Raw genomic sequence first — 24,463 nt, 5'->3', positions numbered from 1 at the left:
CCGGCATCGGCGTGCAGCGCCATTCTCACCGCCATAGCACATCTCCAGACTCAACACCTGAGTGCACTTATATTAATCTCAGGTGACATCAACCATGTCAGTGTTTCAACAACACTGACTAATTTCACCCAGTATGTGAGCTGTCCTACTAGAGAGGAGAGGACACTGGACCTGATGTATGCTAACGTTAAGGATGCATACAGCTCTTCCCCCCTCCCCCCTCTGGGTAGGTCAGACCACAACCTGGTTCCCCTCAAATCCTGCTATGTGCCTCTGGTTAAAAGGCAGCCTGCGACCACAAGGACAGTGAGGAGATGGTCAGGGGAGGCCCACGAGACACTGCAGGAATGTTTTGAGGTGACAAACTGGGATGCACTCTGTGAGCCTGATGGAGAGGACATTGACGGGCTCACAGAGTGCATCACTGGCTACATTAACTTCTGTGTGGACTGCAATGTCCCAACCAAGATCGTCCATTGTTATCCAAATAACAAACCGTGGGTAACAAAGGACATCAAGGACATCCTGATGCCAAGAGGAGGGCCTTTACTGATGGCAATAGGGAGGAGGTGAGGGCCATCCAGGCTGACCTGAAGGTGAAGATCAGGGAGGCCAAGGAGAAGTACAGGAGGAAGCTGGAGCAGAAACTTCAGCAGAACAACATGAGAGAGGTCTGGAGCGGCATGAAGACCATCACTGGCTTCAGACCGACTGGCAGCAGAGGAGTTGAAGGCAGCGTGGACAGGGCCAACGAACTGAATCTGTTCTTTAACAGATTCGACACACCGGCTCCTGGTCATCCCCTCTAACTCAGTTGCTGTGAGCCCTCAAGCTCCTCTGAGTCCACTGCTCCCCCCTCCCCATCAGGCTAACGGCCCTCTTCACACTAATGACTCCCCCCCTCCCCCACCTGTAACCTCTGCTGTGTGCCTGACTGCTGACCAGGTGAGAGGACAGCTGATGAAACTCCACTCAAACAAGGCTGCAGGCCCCGATGGAGTTAGCCCAGGGTGCTAAAAGCCTGTGCCCCCCAGCTATGTGGAGTCCTTCAACATGTCTTCAACCTGAGCCTGAGTCTCCAAAGGGTCCCTGTTCTGTGGAAGACATCTTGCCTCGTTCCTGTGCTGAAGACGCCGCGTCCCAGTGGCTCCAAGGACTACAGACCGGTGGCACTGACCTCCCACATAATGAAGACCCTGGAGAGACTAGTGCTGGAACAGCTGCTGACCATGCTGTCCGAACAGTGTGTCGGACAGCCCTTCCTCTTCACCATCTACACCACGGACTACCACACAGAGTCCTGCCACCTTCAGAAGTTTTCTGATGACTCTGCTGTGGTGGGATGTATCAGCGGTGGTGTGGAGTCTGAGTACAGGGCTGTGGTGGGGAACTTTGTCTCATGGTGTGAGCAGAACCATCTGCAGCTCAATGCAACAAAGTCTAAGGAGCTGATTGTGGATCTACGGAGGGCCAAGGCCCCAGTGACCCCAGTTTACATCCAGGGGGTCAGTGTGGACATGGTAGAGGATTACAAGTACCTGGGAGTACACATGGACAATAAACTGGACTGTGCTAAGAACAGTCAAGATCTCTACAGGAAGGGCCAGAGCCGCCTCTATTTCCTGAGGAGGCTGAGGTCCTTCAACATCTGCCGGACGATGCTGAGGATGTTTTATGAGTCTGTGGTGGCCGGTGCTATCCTGTATGCTGTTGCATGCTGGGGCAGCAGGTTGAGGGTAGCGGACGCTAACAGACTCAACAAACTGATCCGTAAAGCCGGTGACATTGTGGGGGTGGAGCTGGACTCTCTGTTGGTGGTGTCAGAGAGGAGGTTGCTGGCCAAACTACACGCCATCTTGGACAGTGTCTCCCACCCGCTCCATGACGTGCTGGTCAAACAAAGGAGCACCTTCAGCAGAAGACTCATCCCCCCACAATGCACCACAGAGCGCCACAGGAAGTCATTCCTGCCTGTGGCCATCAGACTCTTTAACTCCTCCCTCTAAGTGTCAGTCTGTATGACCCGAAGTCACTAAACTGGACATTGATCATTAACATCTCTGCAATACTTGAAATAATTGTGCAATATTCTGTGTTAATACTCCTGTGCAATATTTAGTTTTTCCTATTTATTATTCATACCTCCATTACTGCTGTTGCACCACTACTTATAACTTATATTATTACATTGTATTATTATACTGTATTATCACCATCAACGGTAAACCCACTTGGTACTTCACACTTATTTTATTTTATACTTCTACCCACTTGGTACTTAATTTATTTTCTGACCTGTTTTATAGTGTATTGTATTATATTTTTTGCTAGTACTTTCTCCTGTGTGCACTGACGTAAAGGCGAGCTGCTGTAACAAAGAGTTTCCCTTTGGGGATCAATAAAGTATTTCTGATTCTGATTCTGAGGACAACATCAGGAGAGAAAACGTCCACCAGAAGCAGAAGCTAAGAGGAACATTACAAGTCTGAAAGGAACAACAAAGACAAAGACTTAAAAAGCAGGAGGGAGGTACCATACAACAAACAGTCCAAGTCCACATGAGATGAACTAAAGTACACGTGCAAAGCTTTTAGATGAATACATCGAGTCCACGATCAGTGCAATGGAGGGAGCAGTAATGTCCATAATCCACCATGGTGAACACGGAAAACTGCGTCCTGTCCGTCTCTCCATTACACAATGGTAACAGCACGCTGATAGTCTTTGATACTGATCCTGGAGAGTTGCTTTCCAGCTCCATGACAACCTGGAGTGCTTTAACGGTGGACTAGAATTCAGGAGGGTAGTTTAGACTCAAACAAAATGGCAGCCGCAAATGCAGTTCTCTTCAATCTTGCAACACCATCTTGCCCTTGAGGACAGTCAGATGGTCCGCTGGTTTATACGCTGGCATCCTGGTCTTTGATAACCTGTACTCCCTCTGTGGTCTCCTCGACGGAGACTCTGCTGTCACCTGAAAACAAACACATCTGCAGTTGATTGTGACTGACTGAGCTGCAGAAACAAAGCCAACAGCACATCTCTCACACACGTTCATGTCGACAGGCGGGGTTTTAACAGGCTGGTGAATCGTAGCTTAGCTAACATTCGCATTAATATTGACTGGCTCAAGTTGCTAACCAGCAGATAAACTGGACAACAGCTTAGTAAAAATAATGCATATTACCACAAGTACCTTCACTGTGTAGAAAGCTCTGGAGGCCCACGACAAATCCTCTGACATGAGAGAGAAAATAGCGTAACAGTCCTTGTTGAGCCGGTTCCCAGGAGGTGGGGCTTTCCATTTTCACCAAAACACAACTTGTTCAATCGATGTCAACATGACTGAGATTAGTAGAATTTACATCCTCAAGATTAAAATAATTCTACAAGATTGGAATATGTTTGAAAAGGAAATATAAATGAACTGTGTGGTACACACTAACTGCATATTTGTACATTGAACAATCCCCCATCTGTAGAACAGCAGGTTATGTTCCTGGGATCAGACTGAGACCAGGTCCAGGAGCTGCCCCTGCCCCTGTGGGTCTGTGGTCCCTGTGGGTCTGGGCATTCTGGGGGTCTGGGTGCCTGTGAGTCTGGGTCCCTGGAGGTCCCTGAAGACTCTGGGGGTCCCTGGAGGTCTGTGGTCCCTAGGGGTCCCTGGCTCACAGTCGGCGTTCCAGTTCATCCCAAAGGTGTTGGATGGGGTTCAGGTCAGGGCTCTGTGCAGGCCAGACAAGTTCTTCCACACCAACCTGGAAAAAACTTTTATTTATGGACAATGGTGTCCACAGACGTTTGGCCACATACTGTATCTTTCAGCTGAATCAGTCAGTAGTCCTGACCTGAGAAAGACAACAAACACACTCACAATAACATTCTGCTTTTATTGGAACAAGAGCCAGAATTCAAAACAACACATGACAGAAGGAACAAGTCAACAGCATTTCCACCATTTAATGATCAGAGCGGCCATCTTTAAAGGACTGGAAGTGGAACAAGTTTACAGTGGAAATCTTTGAAAATCACTTTGAGTTCATTGATGAATTTATGACAATAACCTGAAAGATTTCTGTAACTGTGATCCTGTACAGACTCAACTGATGTGTTTCTCTAACAGGAGGAGACTCTCCCTCCTACAGAGAACACAGAGACACTGAGGAACCAGACCTGGACCAGACTCCAAAGCCAGGATAAAGAGGTTCAGTGAATGTGGTGTTGAAGGTGTGGAGGTGGATCAGTGTGTCAGAGGAGACTCTGTAGAAGGACAGAGTGCCAGCAGGACAGTCCACATACACTGCTACTCTGTGAGAGACAGAGGAGGAGGAGGAGGAGGAGGAGGAGGAGATGTATGTTCTTCCGTTATTGTGCCAGACAGAGTAACCAACATCAGAGCAGTTCAGACTCCAGGACTGATCATTCAATCCAAACACACAGTCTTCACTACCTCCTTTCCTGCTGATTCCTCTGTAACTCACTGATATATAAACCTCTCCTCTCCACTCGACCTCCCAGTAACAGCGACCAGTCAGACCATTTCTACACAGCAGCTGTTCCCAGCGGTCAAACCTGTCTGGATGATCAGGATATGGCTGATCCTCCTCCATCAGTGTCGCCTTCCTGTTGTTGTCAGACAGTTTGATGTATCTGTTCGCTGTGTTTGTGTCGAGTGTGAGTTCACAGGAATCTGATGGAGAGAACGAGACACAACACAGATGCAGTTATTAATCTATCATCTGTTTGATGACGACATCACAGACGTGAATGAGTGATGTCACAGTTTGAAGATGGCTGAATGTGTGCTGCTTTGTTTTCATGAATCAAAGTAAAAACACACTTACACTTCCTCAGACCTGGTCTCAGCCATCGGACTCCACCGGGCTCCACCCTGAAAGGAGGAGGGGGGTCAGACCAGCACGTCCTCTTTCAGCACGCAGACATGGACATTACATTACTCTCATACACATCTACACAATCTGTGCCTCCGGCCTGCTTCTCCCTGCCCCCCCTGCTCCTCTTCACCTCTGCCTCTCTCCTCAGACACTGAGAGTGACCCACAGGATGTTGGTGTGTGTGAAAGAGGAGGACGACATCTGATCACACACACAAACCTCTTTTTGGATCGTCCCGTCTCCATTAAGAGTCCCACTTCAACAGCCCTCCTTGGTTCCAGACCTCTGCCATAAACCAGGTGAAAGAGACTCACAGAGTCTTTCCCTCCAAACCCTCACAAGTGTCAGAAAACTGTAAATATTGTAAATAAATTACCATGTATATGAGACAAGTCCTCATGACTTTTGTGTGTAAATCTTTTGATATCAAAGTCCCTTAAGTTCCCAAGAAGTAGAAGAGCATCTTGTTTGCTGTGAAGACTGTTCACTACAATTGTTCTACACTGATAAAGTAACAGTCCAGGATTTGGAGAAATACACTTAAATGTAGCATCTCAGATTTAAATCTGCTGTGACAAACATGACGTGTCCAGACTCCCCTGGTCGCCGCCCCCTCAACCCAAAACTAGAAGTGGTCTGGACGTCCTTTGTGCTCTCTTCTCTCGTGACTCTTGGCTTCGTGCTGCCTTTCCTCCAGAACTGAACTGAAGAACTGCAGATGGAGGACTGAAACAGCAAAGACTTGCTGGAGCTTCGCCGTGTCGGCCTCTCGGTCGGTCTGCCAAACGAACCAGGCCTCCTGACACTGAACCATCTACAGCAAAGACCCAGAGCCTGTCTCTCCTCTCCTGTGTGAGCCCGACTCCTTCAGCTCAGCCCTCCACCTGCTCCACCTGGGATCGCCAACACCACCTCAACAACCTGCGCTGCATCCAGCAACAGCATCTGGTCCAGGACTTGGCCTGCATGAACGCTGAACGCTGTTTAAAGAGCAACTACATTTATACCGAACCTTTCCTGAAAACGAGCGTTTGAAGAGTCGATGCAGGATTTGATGTTTCACAGACAGAAGGGCAAAGATTCAGAGGAAACAGTCGCCACTCTTTTGCAACATGGCGTCACATTACGTAACATAAGGGACTGCCATCATGTGGGAGGGCGAAACCTTAGAAACGGTTCTCAGTGTGATGCAGTCCTGTACAACCCAACACTATGAGCTCAGTCATGAACAGATAACTGAATGAACTCCTCTCACAGGGCTGTCGGTAGTTCCCTTCAGGTCGGCTGTTGCTGTAATGACGTTTTCTTTTTGAACATTGTGTTTCTGCTGTGAAAGCGGTCTACAGGAAACTTTGGATGATGCTGCAAAGGAGAGGGAGGACCTGAAGCTGTGGAGGCCAGCTGTTATTAACCAGCTGTACTGGGGCCCTGCAGCGCTCAGCACTTCAGTTTAAATATTAAATATAAACGTAGAAAACTGGAAATGTTTGCTGGTCAAAGTATAATTAAGATTTTGGACTGATGGATGGAAAAATAGAACAAGTCTGATAGAAATCTCTGTCATCATTAAATCTGGCTTCGTCAAGTCTTTTCCTTATTTGAATCCTTATATTCTCAGCTGCTTCAGTCTTCGATCCCTCTCCTGCTCTCCCACCCGGGTCCTTCCTTTTATGCAGCAACATTTCTGTCCCCATGAATTATTTCCTCGTTTCTCTCAAATGTGTCAAATATTTCGAACAACAAGGCCTTTGTTTTCACATAAACACAGAATAATACACATTAAAAGACTTTGTTTTACTCTACTGACCTTTTCTTGATTTTACCATGTCCCCAGTGCAAAGTGATCAACGTCCACAAGAACTGTAAGCCATAAAATCAGAAAATACTCCAAATATTCTTTCATTATTTTCTACACCATGTTAAACTGTCTCTGATTATATATATATTACTGGCAGGGCGTGCCAGTAATAATACCCTGCGGGAATAATAAGGTGGCCAAAGGAAGAGATACAGACCACAGACGTTAAGACGCGAAAGCTCCTCACCATGCATGGAGGGTTCCATCCCAAATCCAGCACCCTGAGACTGTACACTAGCCGTAAGGAAGGCGGCCGTGGACTAGTGAGTGTGAGAGCCACTATCCAGGATGAAACATCCAAGATCCACAAGTACATCCAAGATAAGGCCCCAACAGATGACGTGCTCAGGGAATGTCTCAGGCAACGGGGAACAGAGGAAGACGTGCTGGAGGAGGGACCATCATGGGAGGACAAACCCCTACATGGGATGTACCACCGGAACATAACTGAAGTGGCTGATATCAAGAAGTCCTACCAATGGCTAGAGCGGGCTGGATTGAAGGACAGCACAGAGGCACTCATCATGGCTGCACAGGAGCAGGCCCTGAGCACCAGAGCAATAGAGGCCCAGATCTACCACACCAGACAAGACCCAAGGTGTAGGCTGTGCAAAGAGGCCCCTGAGACAATCCAGCACATAACTGCAGGGTGTAAGATGCTGGCAGGAAAAGCATACATGGAGCGCCATAACCAAGTGGCTGGCATAGTGTACAGGAACATCTGCACTGAGTATGGACTGGAAACCCCGAGGTCAAAGTGGGAAACACCTCCAAAGGTGGTAGAGAATGACCGAGCCAAGATCCTGTGGGACTTCCAGATCCAGACTGACAGAATGGTGATGGCGAACCAGCCTGACATCGTGGTGGTTGACAAACAGCAGAGGAAAGCTGCTGTGGTTGACGTGGCGATACCAAGCGATGGCAACATCAGGAAAAAGGAACATGAGAAACTAGAGAAGTACCAAGGGCTCAGAGAAGAGCTGGAGAAGGCCTGGAAGGTGAAGGCGACAGTGGTGCCCGTGGTCATCGGAGCACTCGGGGCAGTGACCCCCAAACTGGAGGAGTGGCTACAGCAGATCCCTGGAAGACCACCAGACATCTCGGTCCAGAAGAGTGCAGTACTGGGAACAGCAAAGATACTGCGCAGAACCCTCAAGCTCCCAGGCCTCTGGTAGAGGACCCGAGCTCGAAGGATGAGACCACCCGCAGAGGGTGAAGGACCAAGTTATTATGGTTATGTGTTCACTGTCACTCAGACAGAGCCTTTGTGGACCCGGACGTGAAGTGGAGGGGTCTTGTATCGTCTGAAAGGGTTTTGTGGAAAATATTTTTCTTGATATAGACATATATAGACAATCAAGTTCAATACTCATTCCGGTTGTGTTGCTCAGTGAAGGCACCGGTCTGCTTGTACTGCACCTACATTCCTGTGGAAGGGCGCCCATTGCATGAAGAAGCTCTCTGCCTTTCCTAGTAGCGTATACACTCTGGAGCACACAGGGCAGAGTGACCTTCCGAGGGCATGAATTGACTTTTTAGTGGCAAGAAATATGTTTCCTGATTAATACATATAGTGTTGTAACAAAGCCTTTATTTTATATATTTAGTACTATAGATTATTATAAGTGTCTACAGTTGATGGACATACATGAGAGTTGAGAGAAGAAAATGTGCATGCTCTCTGTACTCACGTAATACCAACAGCTGTGGGCTTTGATGTGTTTTACCAAAGGTGCTCGTTTATTGCAGCATTATGATGTGCTCCATTTTAATCAAAGAAACATTGAATTTACAATCCAGAAACAACACAGGAAAGTTTGTATTTCGTTGAACAGAGCCTGGGAAGTTCTGTGATAAACTCTGTCTGTCTAATTAAGAGACAATAAAAGACGCTCTTCCCAGGAGTCATAGCTCTCTGCCCGAATCCTCCTGTTTTAGTTTCTCACAAACCTTATCCTTACTCAATGTATTCAAGGACAGTCGAGGTAATCATGTTTTCGTGTCTTTAATCAGAAGTTTGGTAAAGGTAATGGCGTCCTCACGCGGGTAAAAGCGTAATGGCACAATTATTCGTAACCAATCAGAGACAGTCAATGATTTTTGTATTTCAATTATGGACCAATAGGGAACAACCCGCCAGGAGGAGCATGTTTTGAAAATATAAGTGAATGCACAACTGAGCCTGTTCAGTTGCTTCATGAACTCGGTTTTACGTGTACTTTGTTTTGATATTACAGTAAAATCTATGTTGCGTTGGACTCTATTCGACTCAAGTGTTTTATTGAAGAACAATTAAACAGTGTGTGAGAGGACTTGAACACATCTGAAGGTTTTTTCTCCCACAGTTTATTTTGTGATAGTGACCACGTGGCCACGTTATCCTGATTATTCCACGGCTACTTGCTGCATAACAGGATATAATGCAACAAACATGAAAGATCTATCATTGTTTTCCAAAAGTTATGAGGCTAAATGTTGCTGCATAACAGGAATGACCCAGCTGTGACTATTAATAACCAGTCTGACAGTGTGTTTCTGTTCTGAGAAAAGGAAAAAGGCTTCCTACATGTGTGATTGTTCATATAACTCATATCCACCATTAACCAAAAAGACCTCTTCTATCAGACTGACTGTCTGTGGCTGTAGCAGGCCTCTTCATACCTGAGAGTGTCCAGTCTCCAGTGTGGATCCTCCAGTCCTGCAGACAGCAGCTTCAGTCCTGAGTCTCCTGGATGATTGTAGCTCAGGTCCAGCTCTCTCAGATGGGAGGGGTTGGAGCTCAGAGCTGAGGCCAGAGAAGCACAGCCTTCCTCTGTGATCAGACAGCCTGACAGCCTGCAAACACACAAAACAACACACATGGCAGATCATCTGAGGGTCCTGCTGTGTCCGTCAGATACAGGAAGAGACTGTCTCTAAATAAATAAATAATACAATGAGTGAATCAGGGAGTTAACAGTAACCATGTCACTGTGATCTAAAGCCATGCTAGCAGCTCTGTCAGGCTGTACTTAGATACAGCTGTGTTTTGAGCTAAATTCTAACATCAGTATGCTAACATGCTCACAATGACAATGCTAGCATGCTCACGTTGGCATTCATGTTTAGCAGGTATAATGCTTGTTGCTAATTTGCTAATGTTGACCAATCCAGTAGTTGTTGAGATGTTTCAGTCTGGACCAAAGTGTTGGACCGACTGACAGACCCACATCACACTGCTAGCACGGCTAAAAACATTAAAATGTGTTTATGAAGAGTGAAGCTTTTGTCAAAAAGGAGGAATAAAGACATGTACGTTGAGCAGAGTGCTGTGTGCACTGACTAAAGAATCATCTGACTTCACAGTAGTTTATCAAAGTAGCCACCAGACAGAGGAAACTAGTCTGCTCCTTAGCTGCAACCAGAGCTTGAGGAACCCCCTGTGAACACTTGGCTGTATGTTTGTTTTATGTTCAGGTACATTTTGGTTCAGATACAAATTTAGAATAAATCATTAAATTATCTGTGGTATTTAATAACTCGAAAAACAAAAGCAAGAGAAAATGATTTTTAAAAATCCACATTGAAAGTAATTCTCTGAGTCTAGAAACTACAGTCGAAGTTTAGTTAAAGGTCCTTTGACGAATTAGTTTAGCAGACACAATCCTACACAGGTTAGCTGTTTATCGAATAATGTAAATCAGATTTAAAATGGTCACCAGTTGAATGGGTTAATGAATCCTGACCTGAGCGTTTCCAGTGTACAGTGTGGACTCTCCAGTCCAGCAGACAGCAGCTTCACTCCTGAATCCTGCAGGTCATTGTTACTCAGGTCCAGCTCTCTGAGATTAGAGGACTGGGAGCTGAGAACTGAGGACAGAGCTTCATAGCTTCTCTCTGAGAGGTTACAGCCACTCAGTCTGGAGAAGAAAAAATGAACAAGACACAAATAACATTTGTGTTGAAATGTTGAGTCTGGACTTTTGGTGATACAGTATAATCTGGTCTCAGCATGTGTTAAAATCCTTGCTGTTCAATCCTAAACATGTTGTAGATGTGACATTTAATCATGACTGAATCAGGAATTAAAAGACATTAAGTAATCAAAGTCAAATGATATCAGAAGACAAATGAAGTTCTCGATCTTAGCAAAAGTTCATATTTTGTCCTCTACAGTATGTGAATCTGAATAGAACAAAATACATTGGAAAATTCAAACATTTTCTGAACTGTGAAATTTAAACTCCTAACATAAGAAAAGCGGTTTAAACTGAATGGACCTTAAAATTTTAACAAATTTCTCTAATCACTTAAAACAAACAGTAACTTGATCAACCTGAGAGTTTCCAGTTTCCAGTGTGGACTCTCCAGTCCAGCCGTCAGCAGCTTCACTCCTGAATCCTGCAGGTTGTTGTTACTCAGGTCCAGCTCTCTCAGACTAGAGGACTGGGAGCTGAGAACCGAGGACAGAGCTTCATAGCTTCTCTCTGAGAGTTTACAGCCACTCAGTCTGGAGACACAACAGTAAGGAAACAAGTTATTTAATATCTTCTCCAGTTGAAAGATAACAGTGTATTTATTGATGAATACATCTTACTTACAGAGCTTTGTTGGAGGCTTTGACCACTGGCAGCAGCCTCAGAAGAGCCTCCTCTGAAGCAGAGTATTTCTTCAGGTCAAACACATCCAGATCTTTTTCTGATGACAGTAAGATGAAGCCCAGAGCTGACCACTGAGCAGGAGACAGTTCATCTGTGGAGAGATTTCCTGAACTCAGGGACTGTTGGATCTGATCCACTAGAGAACGTTCATTCAGTTCATTCAGACAGTGGAACAGATTGATGCTTTGCTCTGCAGAGGGAGTCTCTTTGATCTTCTTCTTGATGTACTCGACTGTTACCTGATTGGTTTTTGAGCCACTTACTGTCTGTGTCAGCAGGCCTCGTAGGAGAGTCTGACTGGTCTGCAGTGAAAGTCCCAGGAGGAAGCGGAGGAACAAGTCCAAGTGTCCATTTGGACTCTGTAAGGCCTTATCCACAGCACTCTGGTAGAAAAGTGTTGACTCACCTCTGAACACTTTAGACCACCAGGATGTTGATTGTTGTTCTGACATCAGATTGACACCAGAGCTGATGAAGGTCAGATGGACATGAAAAGCAGCCAGAAACTCCTGAACGCTCAGATGGACGAAGCAGAACACCTTGTCCTGGTACAGTCCTCTCTCCTCTATAAAGATCTGTGTGAACACTCCTGAGTACACTGAGGCTGCTGTGATATCGATGCCACACTCTGTCAGGTCTGATTCGTAGAAGATCAGGTTGCCTTTCTGCAGCTGCTCAAAAGCCAGTTTTCCCAGAGACTCAATCATCTTCCTGCTCTCTGGAGTCCAGTGTGGATCTGTCTCAGCTCCTCCATCATACTTGATATTCTTCAGTTTGGACTGAACCACCAGGAAGTGGATGTACATCTCAGTCAGGGTCTTGGGCAGCTCTCCTCCCTCTCTGGTCTTCAACACATCCTCCAGAACTGTAGCAGTGATCCAGCAGAAGACTGGGATGTGGCACATGATGTGGCAGCTTCGTGATGTCTTGATGTGGGAGATGATTCTGCTGGCCTGTTCCTCATCTCTGAATCTCTTCCTGAAGTACTCCTCCTTCTGTGGGTCAGTGAACCCTCTGACCTCTGTCACCATGTCAACACACCCAGGAGGGATCTGATTGGCTGCTGCAGGTCGTGTGGTTATCCAGAGGCGAGCAGAGGGAAGCAGGTTCCCCCTGATGAGGTTTGTTACCAGCACATCCACTGAGGTGGACTCTGTAACATCGGTCAGGACCTCATTGTTGTGGAAGTCCAGAGGAAGTCGACACTCATCCAGACCGTCTAAGATGAACACAACCTGGAACTCTTCAAACCTGCAGATTCCTGCTTCTTTGGTTTCAGTAAAGAAGTGATGAACAAGTTCCACCAAGCTGTACTTTTCCTCTTTCAGCACATTCAGCTCTCTGAAAGTGAATGGAAATGTGAAGTGTATGTCCTGGTTGGCTTTGTCGTCAGCCCAGTCCAGAGTGAACTTCTGTGTTAAGACTGTTTTCCCAATGCCAGCCACTCCCTTTGTCATCACTGTTCTGATTGGTTCATCTCTTCCAGGTGAGGGTTTAAAGATGTCTTCTTGTCTGATTGTTGTTTCTGGTCTGTCTGCTTTCCTGGATGCTGTTTCAATCTGTCTGACCTCATGTTCATCGTTGACCTCTGCAGTCCCTCCCTCTGTGATGTAGAGCTCTGTGTAGATCTGGTTCAGAGGGGTTGGGTTTCCTGCTTTAGCGATCCCCTCAAACACACACTGGAACTTCTCCTTCAGGTTAGATTTCAGTTTACGCTGACAAACTCCAGAATGACTTCCTGAATGAAAACACAACAAATAATATCAGCAGGTGATTTATGAAGAAAATATGACAATTTAATTCCCCTAAAAAATGAATATACAAACATATTTTCCCTCCATCTCTTGAGACATCAGTAAATGTTCCATTTATCCAGCATGTTAAAGGGACAGTTCACCCCAAAATCAAAATACATCATTCTCCTCTTACCTGTACAGCTGTTCTAGATTGTTTTGGTGTGAGCTGCAGAGTTTTGGAGATATCAGCTGTAGAGATGTCTGCATGTTTTAATATAATGGGACTATATGGCTCAAAAAGTACATTTGAAAAACTCAACAGCAATCTAGAAATCATGACCCGGTTACTCAAGATAATCCAAAGATTTGTGGTGAACAGTTTCATGTAGGAACAATTTTCTTTCTAACGATAGATCCTACATGAAACTGCTCACAAATGTAAAAATATGTATTTATTTTTGATTTTGGGGTGAACTGTGTCTTTAAATCTTTAGAGAAATCCTCTTACTGATCTCCAGACGGTCAGCCAGCTCCTCCTGCTTCATTCTCCTCAGGAAGTGCAGTGTGATCTTCAGAAATGCCTCTCTGCTGCTCCTCCTCTGCTCTTCCTCCTCATCACCCAACACCTCCTCATCCTCCCTCTGACTCTCTAAGCATTCTGGGTAATCTGATCTCAGAACCTTCTGCATCTTCTTCAGCTCGCTCTTCACAAAAGTGACAATGTTCTCCTCCAGCAGCTGGAACAGAATATTATATGAATGAAACAATCAAACTAAAATCATGGAACCAAACATCAGATCCATGTTAGACCGACTGACAATCCACTGGTCTAAAAAGTGCAGCGTGGAGATTATTGTGACCAGAAGAGATGTAAAAGTAGTTGTTGTACATGTACAGACCATAAATATGGAGTCCAGGTGTGTTTGATGCTGCTGGGCAGACTGACCACTGGGAACCTCTGAGCTCTCCTGGTCGACTCTGTGGAGGAATCATGAAGAATTAGCTCACATTATGTCTGTCCACACAGAGACAAACACAAGCTAAAGGTCCTTTGAGTTAAAGTGCTGATTACAACATTGAATCAGATGGTTTCCCCTGACATTAAAGTGTTGGTGGTACTGCTGATCCCACTGTGAATCAACAGTCCAGTCTGCATTTCTGTGCAGCTTTCAGTTTACTGTGTTGGTTCATCATCTTGTCTGGTTTAGTCCCTCCAGCTCCACCCCTATAATACTGTGGACACCAACGCACAACTCACACAAGCTAACTGGATGCTACCTGTCCAGTGCAAATTGGTAGTGAGTCGCATTAAACTTGTAGCAGGTGAAGCGAGAGAAACATCAGGAACACCAAAGAGAAAACCAGAGAATACTGGATCAAACCAAAGCTGAGGGTGATTTCACACTGAACTGTGTGTCAAATAAAAGCTAGATCGTACTTCTCTGGGCTACAGGTAAGCAAACAGGTACAGGTGTTGTTCATATAAGTTGGTACGGCTGTTTCTTTTATACTTGTACAACATGTATGTATTTGCTGTGTTTCCTCAGACTTTCTGTGATGGTTCATTCTGGGCTTTAGAGCAGCTGATCACAGTCCAGCTGTTATCACCGACATGTTTCCATTTCTGTTGTCACATGACTGAAAAGTAGAAAATGTTGATTTGATGGAGGAACTCAGTGGAATCAGGGTTAGCCTTCGTTAGCAGCTAGCATCTGTTAGCCTCCTTAAAATTACTGTTTTATTCTCATGCAGTCATCAAACAGCAGTCAGAACGTGTGTGTGGAGAAAATGTTAAACTGAAGTCAAGAGCTGGAGACTGGTTATACTGGTTATACTGGGCAGCTTTCACATGTGAGAATATAAATGTATGTGAAGAAGAACGATGCTGAAAATAAACAAACAGGTTTAATAAAACTTCTCTGGATAAATAACAGTTAAAACATGAATCAGTGATATTTTAACGTCTTAACAGATTACCTCTTTGCAGCAGAGGGCTGTCGTCCTTTAAAATCAATGAGGCGACCAATTGACCAGTCGCTGTTGAAGGACACACAGCTGGGCTCAGGTCCAGGTCCAGACTCAGGTCCAGGTCCAGGTCCAGCAGAGTCTGGTCTCTGCTGCTCTGGGCTTGAACACAACACACACAGAGCTTTGAGTGTGAATAATGATGGTGCAGTGATCTGAGTGCTGAGCTCTGACATGGAGAAGAGTCATGGACAGTTAGAGATCCTCATCTCACCTCTGAGCTCTGGTCTGGCTGCCATGTTCCCCACACAGACTGGTTTTAGAGGGAGGGGCTCCTCCTCTCTGTCCTCACACTGATTCATGCTGCTGAACTCACATCCACATCAGCTCACACACACTTTGATCTGGAGAGGAAACACAAATCCTTCATCTGCACATCAACTGAACTCCTCCTTTCCATCATTTCTCCTGTAAGAAGATCAGCTGCTCCTCCAGTGATTGGCTGTTACTTTCTGTTTCATATCAGTGTCAGCTGAATGCAGTCAGACAGCAGTGAGGCAGAGGAAGCTGCCATCAGCTGCTGGACTTCTACTATCAGGCCACTAGATGGCGTCCTGAAGCTGCAGTGACGTGCAGATTAACCTTCACTGACACACAGAGGGGCTGAGATGGACTGATGTGGTCTGACAGAACCTCTCCATCTACAGAGTCCCTGTAGAAAAGGACTCGATGCAACAAGCTACAGCTGATTATTTCACAGCTGAGATTAAGGCTCCAATATAATAAGCAACAAACTGTACTTCAGTGCAGTACCTGAGTAAATGTACTTACTTTGTACCTCTGTTGAATAATATGATCCTGAAATAAATACAGCCTCAGTAAAACGCTGACAGATCAAAGTGAATGAGTCTCTCTCATGTATTGATTGTTTAGCAGCTGTTGATCAGATCCGTATTTGGGGTAATGAGCATGTTGATGTGAAACATAAGAAGCGACACTGGTTCCAGCTCATTGGATGAAGAACCTGTTGATCCTTCAGACAGCTGGGAGACCCTCTGACTCCCAAACTGTCTGCACATCAGTCCTGTGGTGGAAATATACCGACACAAACAGCTGTTCTCCAGCGGCTGTCCGGCCGAGCGAGGCCGCATTTAGTGGCTCAGACAGCGGGAGAGCAGCGGCTCGTGTCCGCCTCCTCCACAGGCTGATTCAGGCAGGAAAAGCTGCCTTCAGCCATCAGTCAGTGGAGCTACACAGTAATAACGACTCTGTGTCCAGCTGCTGAGGATCCGCTGACTCTGCTGCTGCTCTTATTCCGCCGCTTACACTCCCAGACACCGACACAACATGGCGGAGAGTTTCCAGTGAAACTCAGAGCTGTGAGTTTGGAGAAATGAAGCGTCGAGCGGCAGCTTTCTGCTGTTTCTGTGGAACTAAGCTGCCGACAGCTTGTGTTAACGAGTCAAACACTTCAGACGGGTTACATTACCTTCAGCTGCAGCTTCAGAGGAGAAAACTATCTGCGACACGACTTCAGAGAAAGTGAAAGTAAACTCTGAACAGGAAACAGGTTGGGAGGGGGTGCGCGTGACTGTTAAACATTAACAATATCTGTTAATCAGTTGAGATGAAGTCGCTGTTTAATGGCAGCATGTAAAGATAACACAGCTGAGGACGTGTTCACTTGAAAGCAGCTTCATGAGTTTTTAAAACAAGTGTTGGTTACTATGGTAACTGAGTTGGTCAGTTAAGAAAAAGTTATTATTAGTTATTAGATATCTGGTTTTATCAAAGAAAAGTGAAAAAGTGAAACAATGTACATTTTCTCCTAAAGAGACTAAAAGCAGTGATTTCTGCTGAAGTCAACACGTTAAACTTCATATCAGACGACAAACTGGAGGAATATATATATATATATATATATATATATATATATATATATATATATATTAGAGCTTTTTCCCGCCATTGGACAGAAAGACATCATGTCTGACCACCATTCACTGCGAACAGCTGTTTAAACAGCTGATTCAGCTACTTTAAATGGAGGAAATCTCAGTAAGGCTAAAAGAAAGGGCTAAAGTTGTAGCTCACAGCTAACTCACTGTCTCCATGGCAACAGTATACTTCCTGTTTCTGCACCATCAATATGGGCCAGTAGGACTGATTCCTGCTGTTGCCAGTAGAGGGTGCTGTGAAGTTTTCTGTCTTCTGTTGTCCACTGAGGTCGAGAAGAAGGTCAAGGTTATGGACAGAAAGCACGGGGCTGTAGAGAATCAAAGACTCCTGCTGTTACTGTGTTATAAACAGGTGACGGCTGCTCTTTATTCACTGACCAGGTAAACGTCCTCATTCACTTCAACTCTTTTCATGTCCTACAACAAACCTCTGTCTTTATTCCGAGACACAAAGACCTGAACTGACCAATGAACAGCCAGACTGTGACATCATCTCTCACCTGACTCAACATGCTTCTGATTGGTTTAAAACACAGACAGCATAGTATAAAGAAATATTTCAGTTAAAAATATTAAGACTGCGTCTTTTTTTGTTTCAGACAGGAAGTTAAAGAGGGTCGCTTGTTTTCTCCTCCTTTGCAGCAGGTGAAGGTGTTCGCGATCCTTCAGTCCAGGTGAGGTGACGTCAGCCTCCTGCTCATTGTCCTCTGTCATTCTCGCGTTTGTTAAAAAACAGGCGGCAGCTTCTTCCTGTCTTCAGCAACGATAACAACAGACGCAGTTTGATGATGAAAGCAGAGCAGCGAAGTCAGAGGGACAATCAAACTTTCAAAAGCAAACAAAGTGTGAAAACTTCATTTTTGTTGTGAAATTGAAAGTGAGAAAAAGTCTTAAAGTGTAGTGAACAGCGCCCTCTGTGGCCACTCGTGGTAATTAAAGGTTTTCTTTTGTAATTAAACCTATAAAATGTTTCTCAGCTGATCTGCAGCAGAGCAGAAGTAGAGACGAGTCCGTGACGTCCGCAAACACAACAGTTTCTACTGAGTTAGCTAACGTTAGCCGCCATTAGCTCCTGGTCTTACCAGACCACGACAGGCTGAAAACATCTGAGTCAGTGTAAAGTATATTATAGGATATAGGATTTATGGATGAGAACATACGTACATGTACACCTGTGCCTTTAAGACCAGCAGAATCTGTTCCAACGTTTAGATATTTTAATAACTCTTCCTAACTTCATAACAGAGGGAAACGGCTAGCTTAGCTTAGCATTAAGACTGGAAACTTAACATGTTATTTCTGATTTGTTTCATCTGAACAAAAACACCCAGTAAAAACCTCAAACTGTCATTTTTACACTTTTTCACAGAGATTTTCTACTCAGCTAGAAAGTGATACGTGTATTTCCCAGAAAGTATTACGTTACTTCCAGCACTGCACTTTAAAGGTCTCAGATACTAAGCTGGAAGCAGCTCTGCTGACTGATGAGACTGATGACTGATCTGTTTTTACTGCTTCACACTTCCGAACTTCTACTGTCAGGATGTTTGGATTAGTAACCTGCTTATTATCATGTGTTCGTGCTTTCCATTAAAGTGAGACCGACTTTTAAAAAGTGTCTGACATTAGTTATTAAAACTCGCCCTGCATGAGCGCAGAGCTCACCTGTTGGTTAAACATCCATCCATCCATCCAGGGCTTTGGTTAAACATGGTGGACTTAAATCAGAGAAATCAGAGTGAAGTCAAAACAGATGCTGAAATTAGTAACAGAGAAACAGTGAACAGCAGCTGCAGCTCTGACCTCATTCCTGACTAATCACTGTGTATCAGTACTGCAGGACCACAAATACACATATGTATTCATACAGTATTAAATACAGCATATAATCTCTGCTAACGAGGATGTCAGCTGACAGTTTGTTTCAGGATGAGTCATCAGTCTGAGTTTAGCTGGTGGGTTTTCACCCAGGGGAAGTCTTCCTCTTCCTCTTCCTCTTCCTCTTCGTGATTCAGCGCAGACTTCTCAGAGGAAGTCCTGACTCTGAGCTTCAGTGTGAGCGGAGAACCGGATGAAAGCAGGCGTTTTATTCTGCTGATGAGACGAACGGACTGAAACAGCTGAACACCTGCACTGAGACTGGAGTCTGTGTCTGCGAGACAGCGTGGAGGAGCCGTGGACGAGCTGTGGACGAGAACGTGGACGAGTCGTGGACGAGCCGTGGACGAGCTGTAGACGAGTCGTAGACGAGCCATAGACAATCTGTGGACGAGCCGCGGACGAGCCGTGGACGAGCTGTGGACGAGCCGTGGACGAGCCATAGACAATCTGTGGACGAGCCGTGGACGAGCTGTAGACGAGCCGTGGGCCAGTCGTGGAAAATCTGTGGACGAGCTGTAGACGAGCCGTGGACGAGCCATAGACAATCTGTGGATGAGCCGTGGACGAGCTGTGGACGAGCCGCGGACGAGTCGTGGACGAGCCGTGGACGAGCTGTAGACGAGTCGTAGACGAGCCGTGGACGAGCCATAGACAATCTGTGGATGAGCCGTGGACGAGCTGTGGACGAGCTGTGGACGAGCCGTGGACGAGCCGTGGGCCAGTCGTGGAAAATCTGTGGACGAGCTGTAGACGAGTCACGGACGAGCTGTGGACGAGCCGTGGACGAGCCGTGGACAATCTGTGGACGAGCCGTGGACAAGAACGTGGACAAGCCGTGGACGAGCTGTAGACGAGTCGTGGACGAGCCGTGGAAGAGAACGTGGACGAGCCGTGGACGGGCAGTGGACCAGCTGTAGACGAGTCGTGGGCGAGCCGTGGGCGAACGCGTGGGCGAGCCATGGACAAGCTGTGGACCAGCTGTGGAAGAGTCGTGGGCGATCTGTGGAAGAGAACGTGGACGAGCCGTGGACGGGCAGTGGACCAGCTGTAGACGAGTCGTGGACGAGCCGTGGACGAGAACGTGGACGAGCCATGGACAAGCTGTGGACCAGCTGTGGAAGAGTCGTGGACGATCTGTGGAAGAGAACGTGGACGAGCCGTGGACGGGCAGTGGACCAGCTGTAGACGAGTCGTGGACGAGCCGTGGACGAGAACGTGGACGAGCCGTGGACGGGCAGTGGACCAGCTGTAGACGAGTCGTGGACGAGCCGTGGACGAGAACGTGGACGAGCCATGGACAAGCTGTGGACGAGCTGTAGACGAGTCGTGGACCAGCTGTGGACGGGCCGTGGACGAGCTGTGGACGAGCCGTGGACGAGCCATGGGCCAGTCGTGGAAAATCTGTGGACGAGCTGTAGACGAGTCACGGACGAGCTGTGGACGAGCCGTGGACGAGCCGTGGACAATCTGTGGACGAGCCGTGGACAAGAACGTGGACAAGCCGTGGACGAGCTGTAGACGAGTCGTGGGCGAGCCGTGGAAGAGAACGTGGGCGAGCCGTGGGCGGGCAGTGGACCAGCTGTGGACGGGCCGTGGACGAGCCGTGGGCGAAACGTGGACGAGCCGTGGGCGGGCAGTGGACCAGCTGTAGACGAAGTCGTGGGCGAACGTGGACGAGCCGTGGACGGGCAGTGGACCAGCTGTAGACGAGCCGTGGACGAGAACGTGGACGAGCCGTGGACGGGCAGTGGACCAGCTGTAGACGAGTCGTGGACGAGCCGTGGACGAGAACGTGGACGAGCCATGGACGAGCTGTGGACGAGCTGTAGACGAGTCGCGGACGAGTCGTGGACGAGTCGTGGACCAGCTGTGGACCAGCTGTGGGCTGAAGAGCCGCAGTGTGCCGCCTTCATGGGCTTCAGCTCTAAAATAGAAGTGCCAGATAAAGCAGCTGCACATGAAGTGGCACAGTTTAACCTTCAGACAGAGCCAGAGTTTAACTTTGGTTCAGCCCAAAACGAAACACTTTAGTTCTTTCTTTAGTTATATTAATAACTTCCAGCCGGCGTCCTGTTCTTTTTATATTTAACGTTTTGCAATGCGAGTCAACATGATCCTCCGAGTCTCGTGCACGTTTGTCAGCATGTGAACATCAGCCAAACACATGCGAGGTGTGTGGGGGGTCACAAGTATATAAATACTGTATATGTATATATATGTCTGAAATATGAGACGCAGACTGCAGCTCTGATTCAAAACAAGCTCATGTACAGTCACAAAGTCAACGCACCGCCTCAGACTGTCGAGACCAAACAATCTAAGACACAAAGAGACGACAAGCTGAGACACGACAGCAGAAAATAATACAAGACAGGACGCGACATAAAAGGACACGACAAAGTAAGACAGAGGTCACAGAGGTCACAGAGGTCAGAGGTCGATCTCACCATCAGGATCCAGTTCCAGTCTAATTAAAGATCTGGATCTGGTTATTGATCCGGTTTCAGTCGATGATGATTAATGCAGTCAGAATGGCACACATCAAGGTGACTGTATATATTACAGTATGTATTAGATATCAGGAAACTACTGTAGACAGTGGAATAAGACGAGCTTAGAGAGTACAGCGTCCGGAGGTCAAATATATTAAATATATTTATTATTATCGTTTACATTCCTGTTGTTGCTGAGTAATAAAACCTGAGACTGAAGGAGGGGGGGGGGGCTCTGTAGTTACAGGTGACACAACAACTGAACCAGACGCTCGACGTGAGATGAACGAGCTCCAAACATGGCTTGTAAACGGGACCAGCTGTCGGTAAAGTTACCAGACTTTATCTGTGGCACTGTTCACACTTCATACTCTTATCAGACTGTGAGTGTGACGCGATGTGGTCCAGGTCCACAAACAGCCCTGATAACGGCCTCAGTCTGTTTCCCAGCATGCATCGGTCCAGCTGGGTCACTCTCAGAAACATGACCCCCCTCTTGAACAGAGCTATTCGAGTCCACTCGGTAAAAATAGCCTCCGTTTAAAGCGACAGACGACTAAGTAAGGCTAGGAGGCGTTCACTGACCCCGGTAAATATAGGAAAATATGTGCTCTGCTAAATACGGACTCTGGGAAAGTCCCTGAGAAATGACAAGGACAAGACAGAGGCCAAAATACACGTTACAGCAGAGTCTGAAATCAAGTCTCTGGTTTTCTTATGTTTTGTTTTTTGTTTGTTTCATGTTTTAGTTTTTTTTGCAACATTTGCGGCTGGGAGAGAAACGACAAGGACAATAAAGAGCTAACAATCAAATAAAACTTTATTCACACTTTCACAAGTTACAGCAGAGTCTGAAATCAAGTTTTCAGTTTCACAAAGACACAAACACGTCCTGAACACAATAAATAAACTCTTTCTAGACTTTGTCCAGACTTGAATGACGAGTGAGAAAAACATTCAGAAATAGAAAAGTATAAAAAGTCAAATACAAAATGTTTCATTTTGTACGAGTAAAAAACTTTCCTAAAAGATTGCACGTCTCCGTTTCCTGTACCTGAAGTTTTTGAAAAAGCAGCACTGAGGTCTTCTCTTACTGTTGTTGCTCTCTGTCGGCCTCCTGGGCTTCCTCCATCACGAAACAATCCAATCAAAGTATTTTCTCGCTGTTGTTACTCTCTGTCAGCTTCCTGGTCTTCCTCCTCGCCCCCATGTCTGAAGTCCATGCGAGCGAGCAGCGCCTCGGCCTCCTGGGTGTCCAGGGTCAGGTGCTCCATGCTCTCGTAGCCCGGCTCGGGCCTCTGCAGCTGGGCCGCCCTGGCCGCCTGCTGGGCCTCCTCCTGCAGCTGCTTGGCGCTGAGCAGGAACTCCGCGGCGCTGCAGGACTGCAGGTTCTGCGACAGCTTCTCTTGCAGCTGGACGCTGAGCTGCAGCTGCTGCTTGTACTGGTCTGCCAGCTTTCTGAGCGTGGACACTTTCTGCTGCTCCACCTGGCCGATCTGCTCCAGCAGCTGGCCTTTACGCTCCTCCAGGATGGCGTACAGCAGGTCGAAGCTCTCGCCCAGCCGCCTCTTCTTCAGCTCTCCGTTCTCCTGGATCAGCTTACACGTGTCGTCCATCTGCGCCATGACGGCCTGGACGCAGCTGTTTCCTGCGGCCAGCAGCTCGACGGCCGAGCGCAACTCGTTCTTCTGGCTCTGGTAGACGGCGTGCAGCGGCGACACCTCGCAGTCTTTGTGCTGCCCGAACACCTTGCACATGGAGCAGGTGGGGGTCTGGCAGCTGACGCAGTAGATGTTGATGTGTTCGTCTTCGTGCTCCTTACACTTCGGCTCTTTGGTGTCTTTGTCCTTCAGGGGGGGGTCCTCGCCGTGGCCCCCCCGGCTCTCCTGCTGCTGCTTGTACATGTCGATGATGTTCTCCACCAGCAGGTTCCTCTGCAGCCCGTAGACGCCGTGCCGGTCCAGAACCACCTCGAAGCGGCAGGTGGGGCAGCGGAAGGTCCCCCCAGAGTAGTGGTAGGGGTTCCTGGACTCGTAGAGGTCGTTGGCGCAGCCGCGGCACAGGTTGTGCTGGCAGGGCAGGATCACCACCGGTTTGGTGAACATTTCGAGGCAGATCGGACAGCTGAGCTGCTTCTCTAGACTCTCCATGGCGCTGAGAGGACGCACCACCTGACCCGTCTGGATGTCCATGTTCTTCTTCTTCTTCTTCTGGTCCTTTACTCTCTCCGTAAGTCTGTCTGTGTCTCTTCCTGCGGGGTTTATTTCAATCTGCCGGTGTCAGAAACCCCTCAGCCTTTATAGGCTGAGGGGTGGGAGGGACACCCGACCCCCCCGGCCGGCTGTTTGTCACACTGATTAGGAGAAAATAGACTCCCGTCCTGCTGCTGCACATGCCTTACTGAGGACCAGACCCCACCACCCCACCCGACACCACCCGGTGCTTTCCTGTGAGAACACCCCCCCCCCCCCCCCGACTGCAGAGACCTCCAGCAACAACATGTTGCATGAACTCTGTTTACACGTTACACGTTGTGACTTTAAAATGACATTGTTAGAAACTTTTTACATTTTTAACTTTGTTTTCTCCTGAAGTGTTTTTATCTCCCAAATTTATTCATATTTATCATATTTTACATTTATCCATGATTGGACATCAGTATAATCAATACATAACATATACACGCAGCAGACAGACCAAACAAAACAACCCATAATAAAACCAATCACACGTGTGATTTAATATGATGTTGACCCACAAGCGTTGCAGATTATTATATATTATACGTAAATATAATTATACATTATGATATAAATCATTTGTTGTGTGTTTGATGCAGTCAGAAAAATTAACCAGGACGTCTGCTCGACCTTTGACCCCGAATGTTCCCCCTGTGTGTGTGTGTGTGTGAGTGTGTGTGAGTGTGTGTGTGTGTGTGTGTGTGTGTGTGTGTGTGTGTGTGTGTGTGTGTGAGTGTGTGTTACACAACAGCAGCAGTGTGTCCAGTAAACAGTCAGTCATGTGCGCTGTGGAGAGCA

At 46.9% G+C, this 24,463-nt stretch overlaps 3 protein-coding genes across 2 annotated transcripts; 1 reads left to right on the top strand and 2 right to left on the bottom strand.

Annotated features, from left to right (window-relative positions):
* The window catches only part of LOC122871907 (NLR family CARD domain-containing protein 3-like), a 752,187-nt gene that overhangs the window by 406,086 nt on the left and 321,638 nt on the right, over window positions 1-24,463 (top strand).
* LOC122871899 (NLR family CARD domain-containing protein 3-like) lies at window positions 3,871-15,730 on the bottom strand. Its single transcript, XM_044187473.1, is given in 10 exon segments — window positions 3,871-4,690; window positions 4,845-4,891; window positions 9,415-9,588; window positions 10,479-10,652; window positions 11,334-13,131; window positions 13,638-13,866; window positions 14,029-14,107; window positions 15,107-15,256; window positions 15,369-15,432; window positions 15,435-15,730. Coding segments are annotated over 10 exon segments (3,288 nt in total). The 5' UTR covers window positions 15,457-15,730; the 3' UTR covers window positions 3,871-4,139.
* On the bottom strand, window positions 22,228-23,783 carry LOC122871968 (E3 ubiquitin-protein ligase TRIM63-like). Its single transcript, XM_044187614.1, has one exon. It carries the CDS (start codon window positions 23,615-23,617, stop codon window positions 22,595-22,597), a length of 1,023 nt encoding a protein of 340 aa, XP_044043549.1. The 5' UTR covers window positions 23,618-23,783; the 3' UTR covers window positions 22,228-22,594.

The sequence above is a fragment of the Siniperca chuatsi genome, linkage group LG24, assembly GCF_020085105.1.
Source record: "Siniperca chuatsi isolate FFG_IHB_CAS linkage group LG24, ASM2008510v1, whole genome shotgun sequence".
NCBI lineage: Eukaryota > Metazoa > Chordata > Actinopteri > Centrarchiformes > Sinipercidae > Siniperca > Siniperca chuatsi.
The sequence above is the reverse complement of the archived record's forward strand: the minus strand, read 5'-3'. Positions and strand labels throughout refer to the sequence as shown.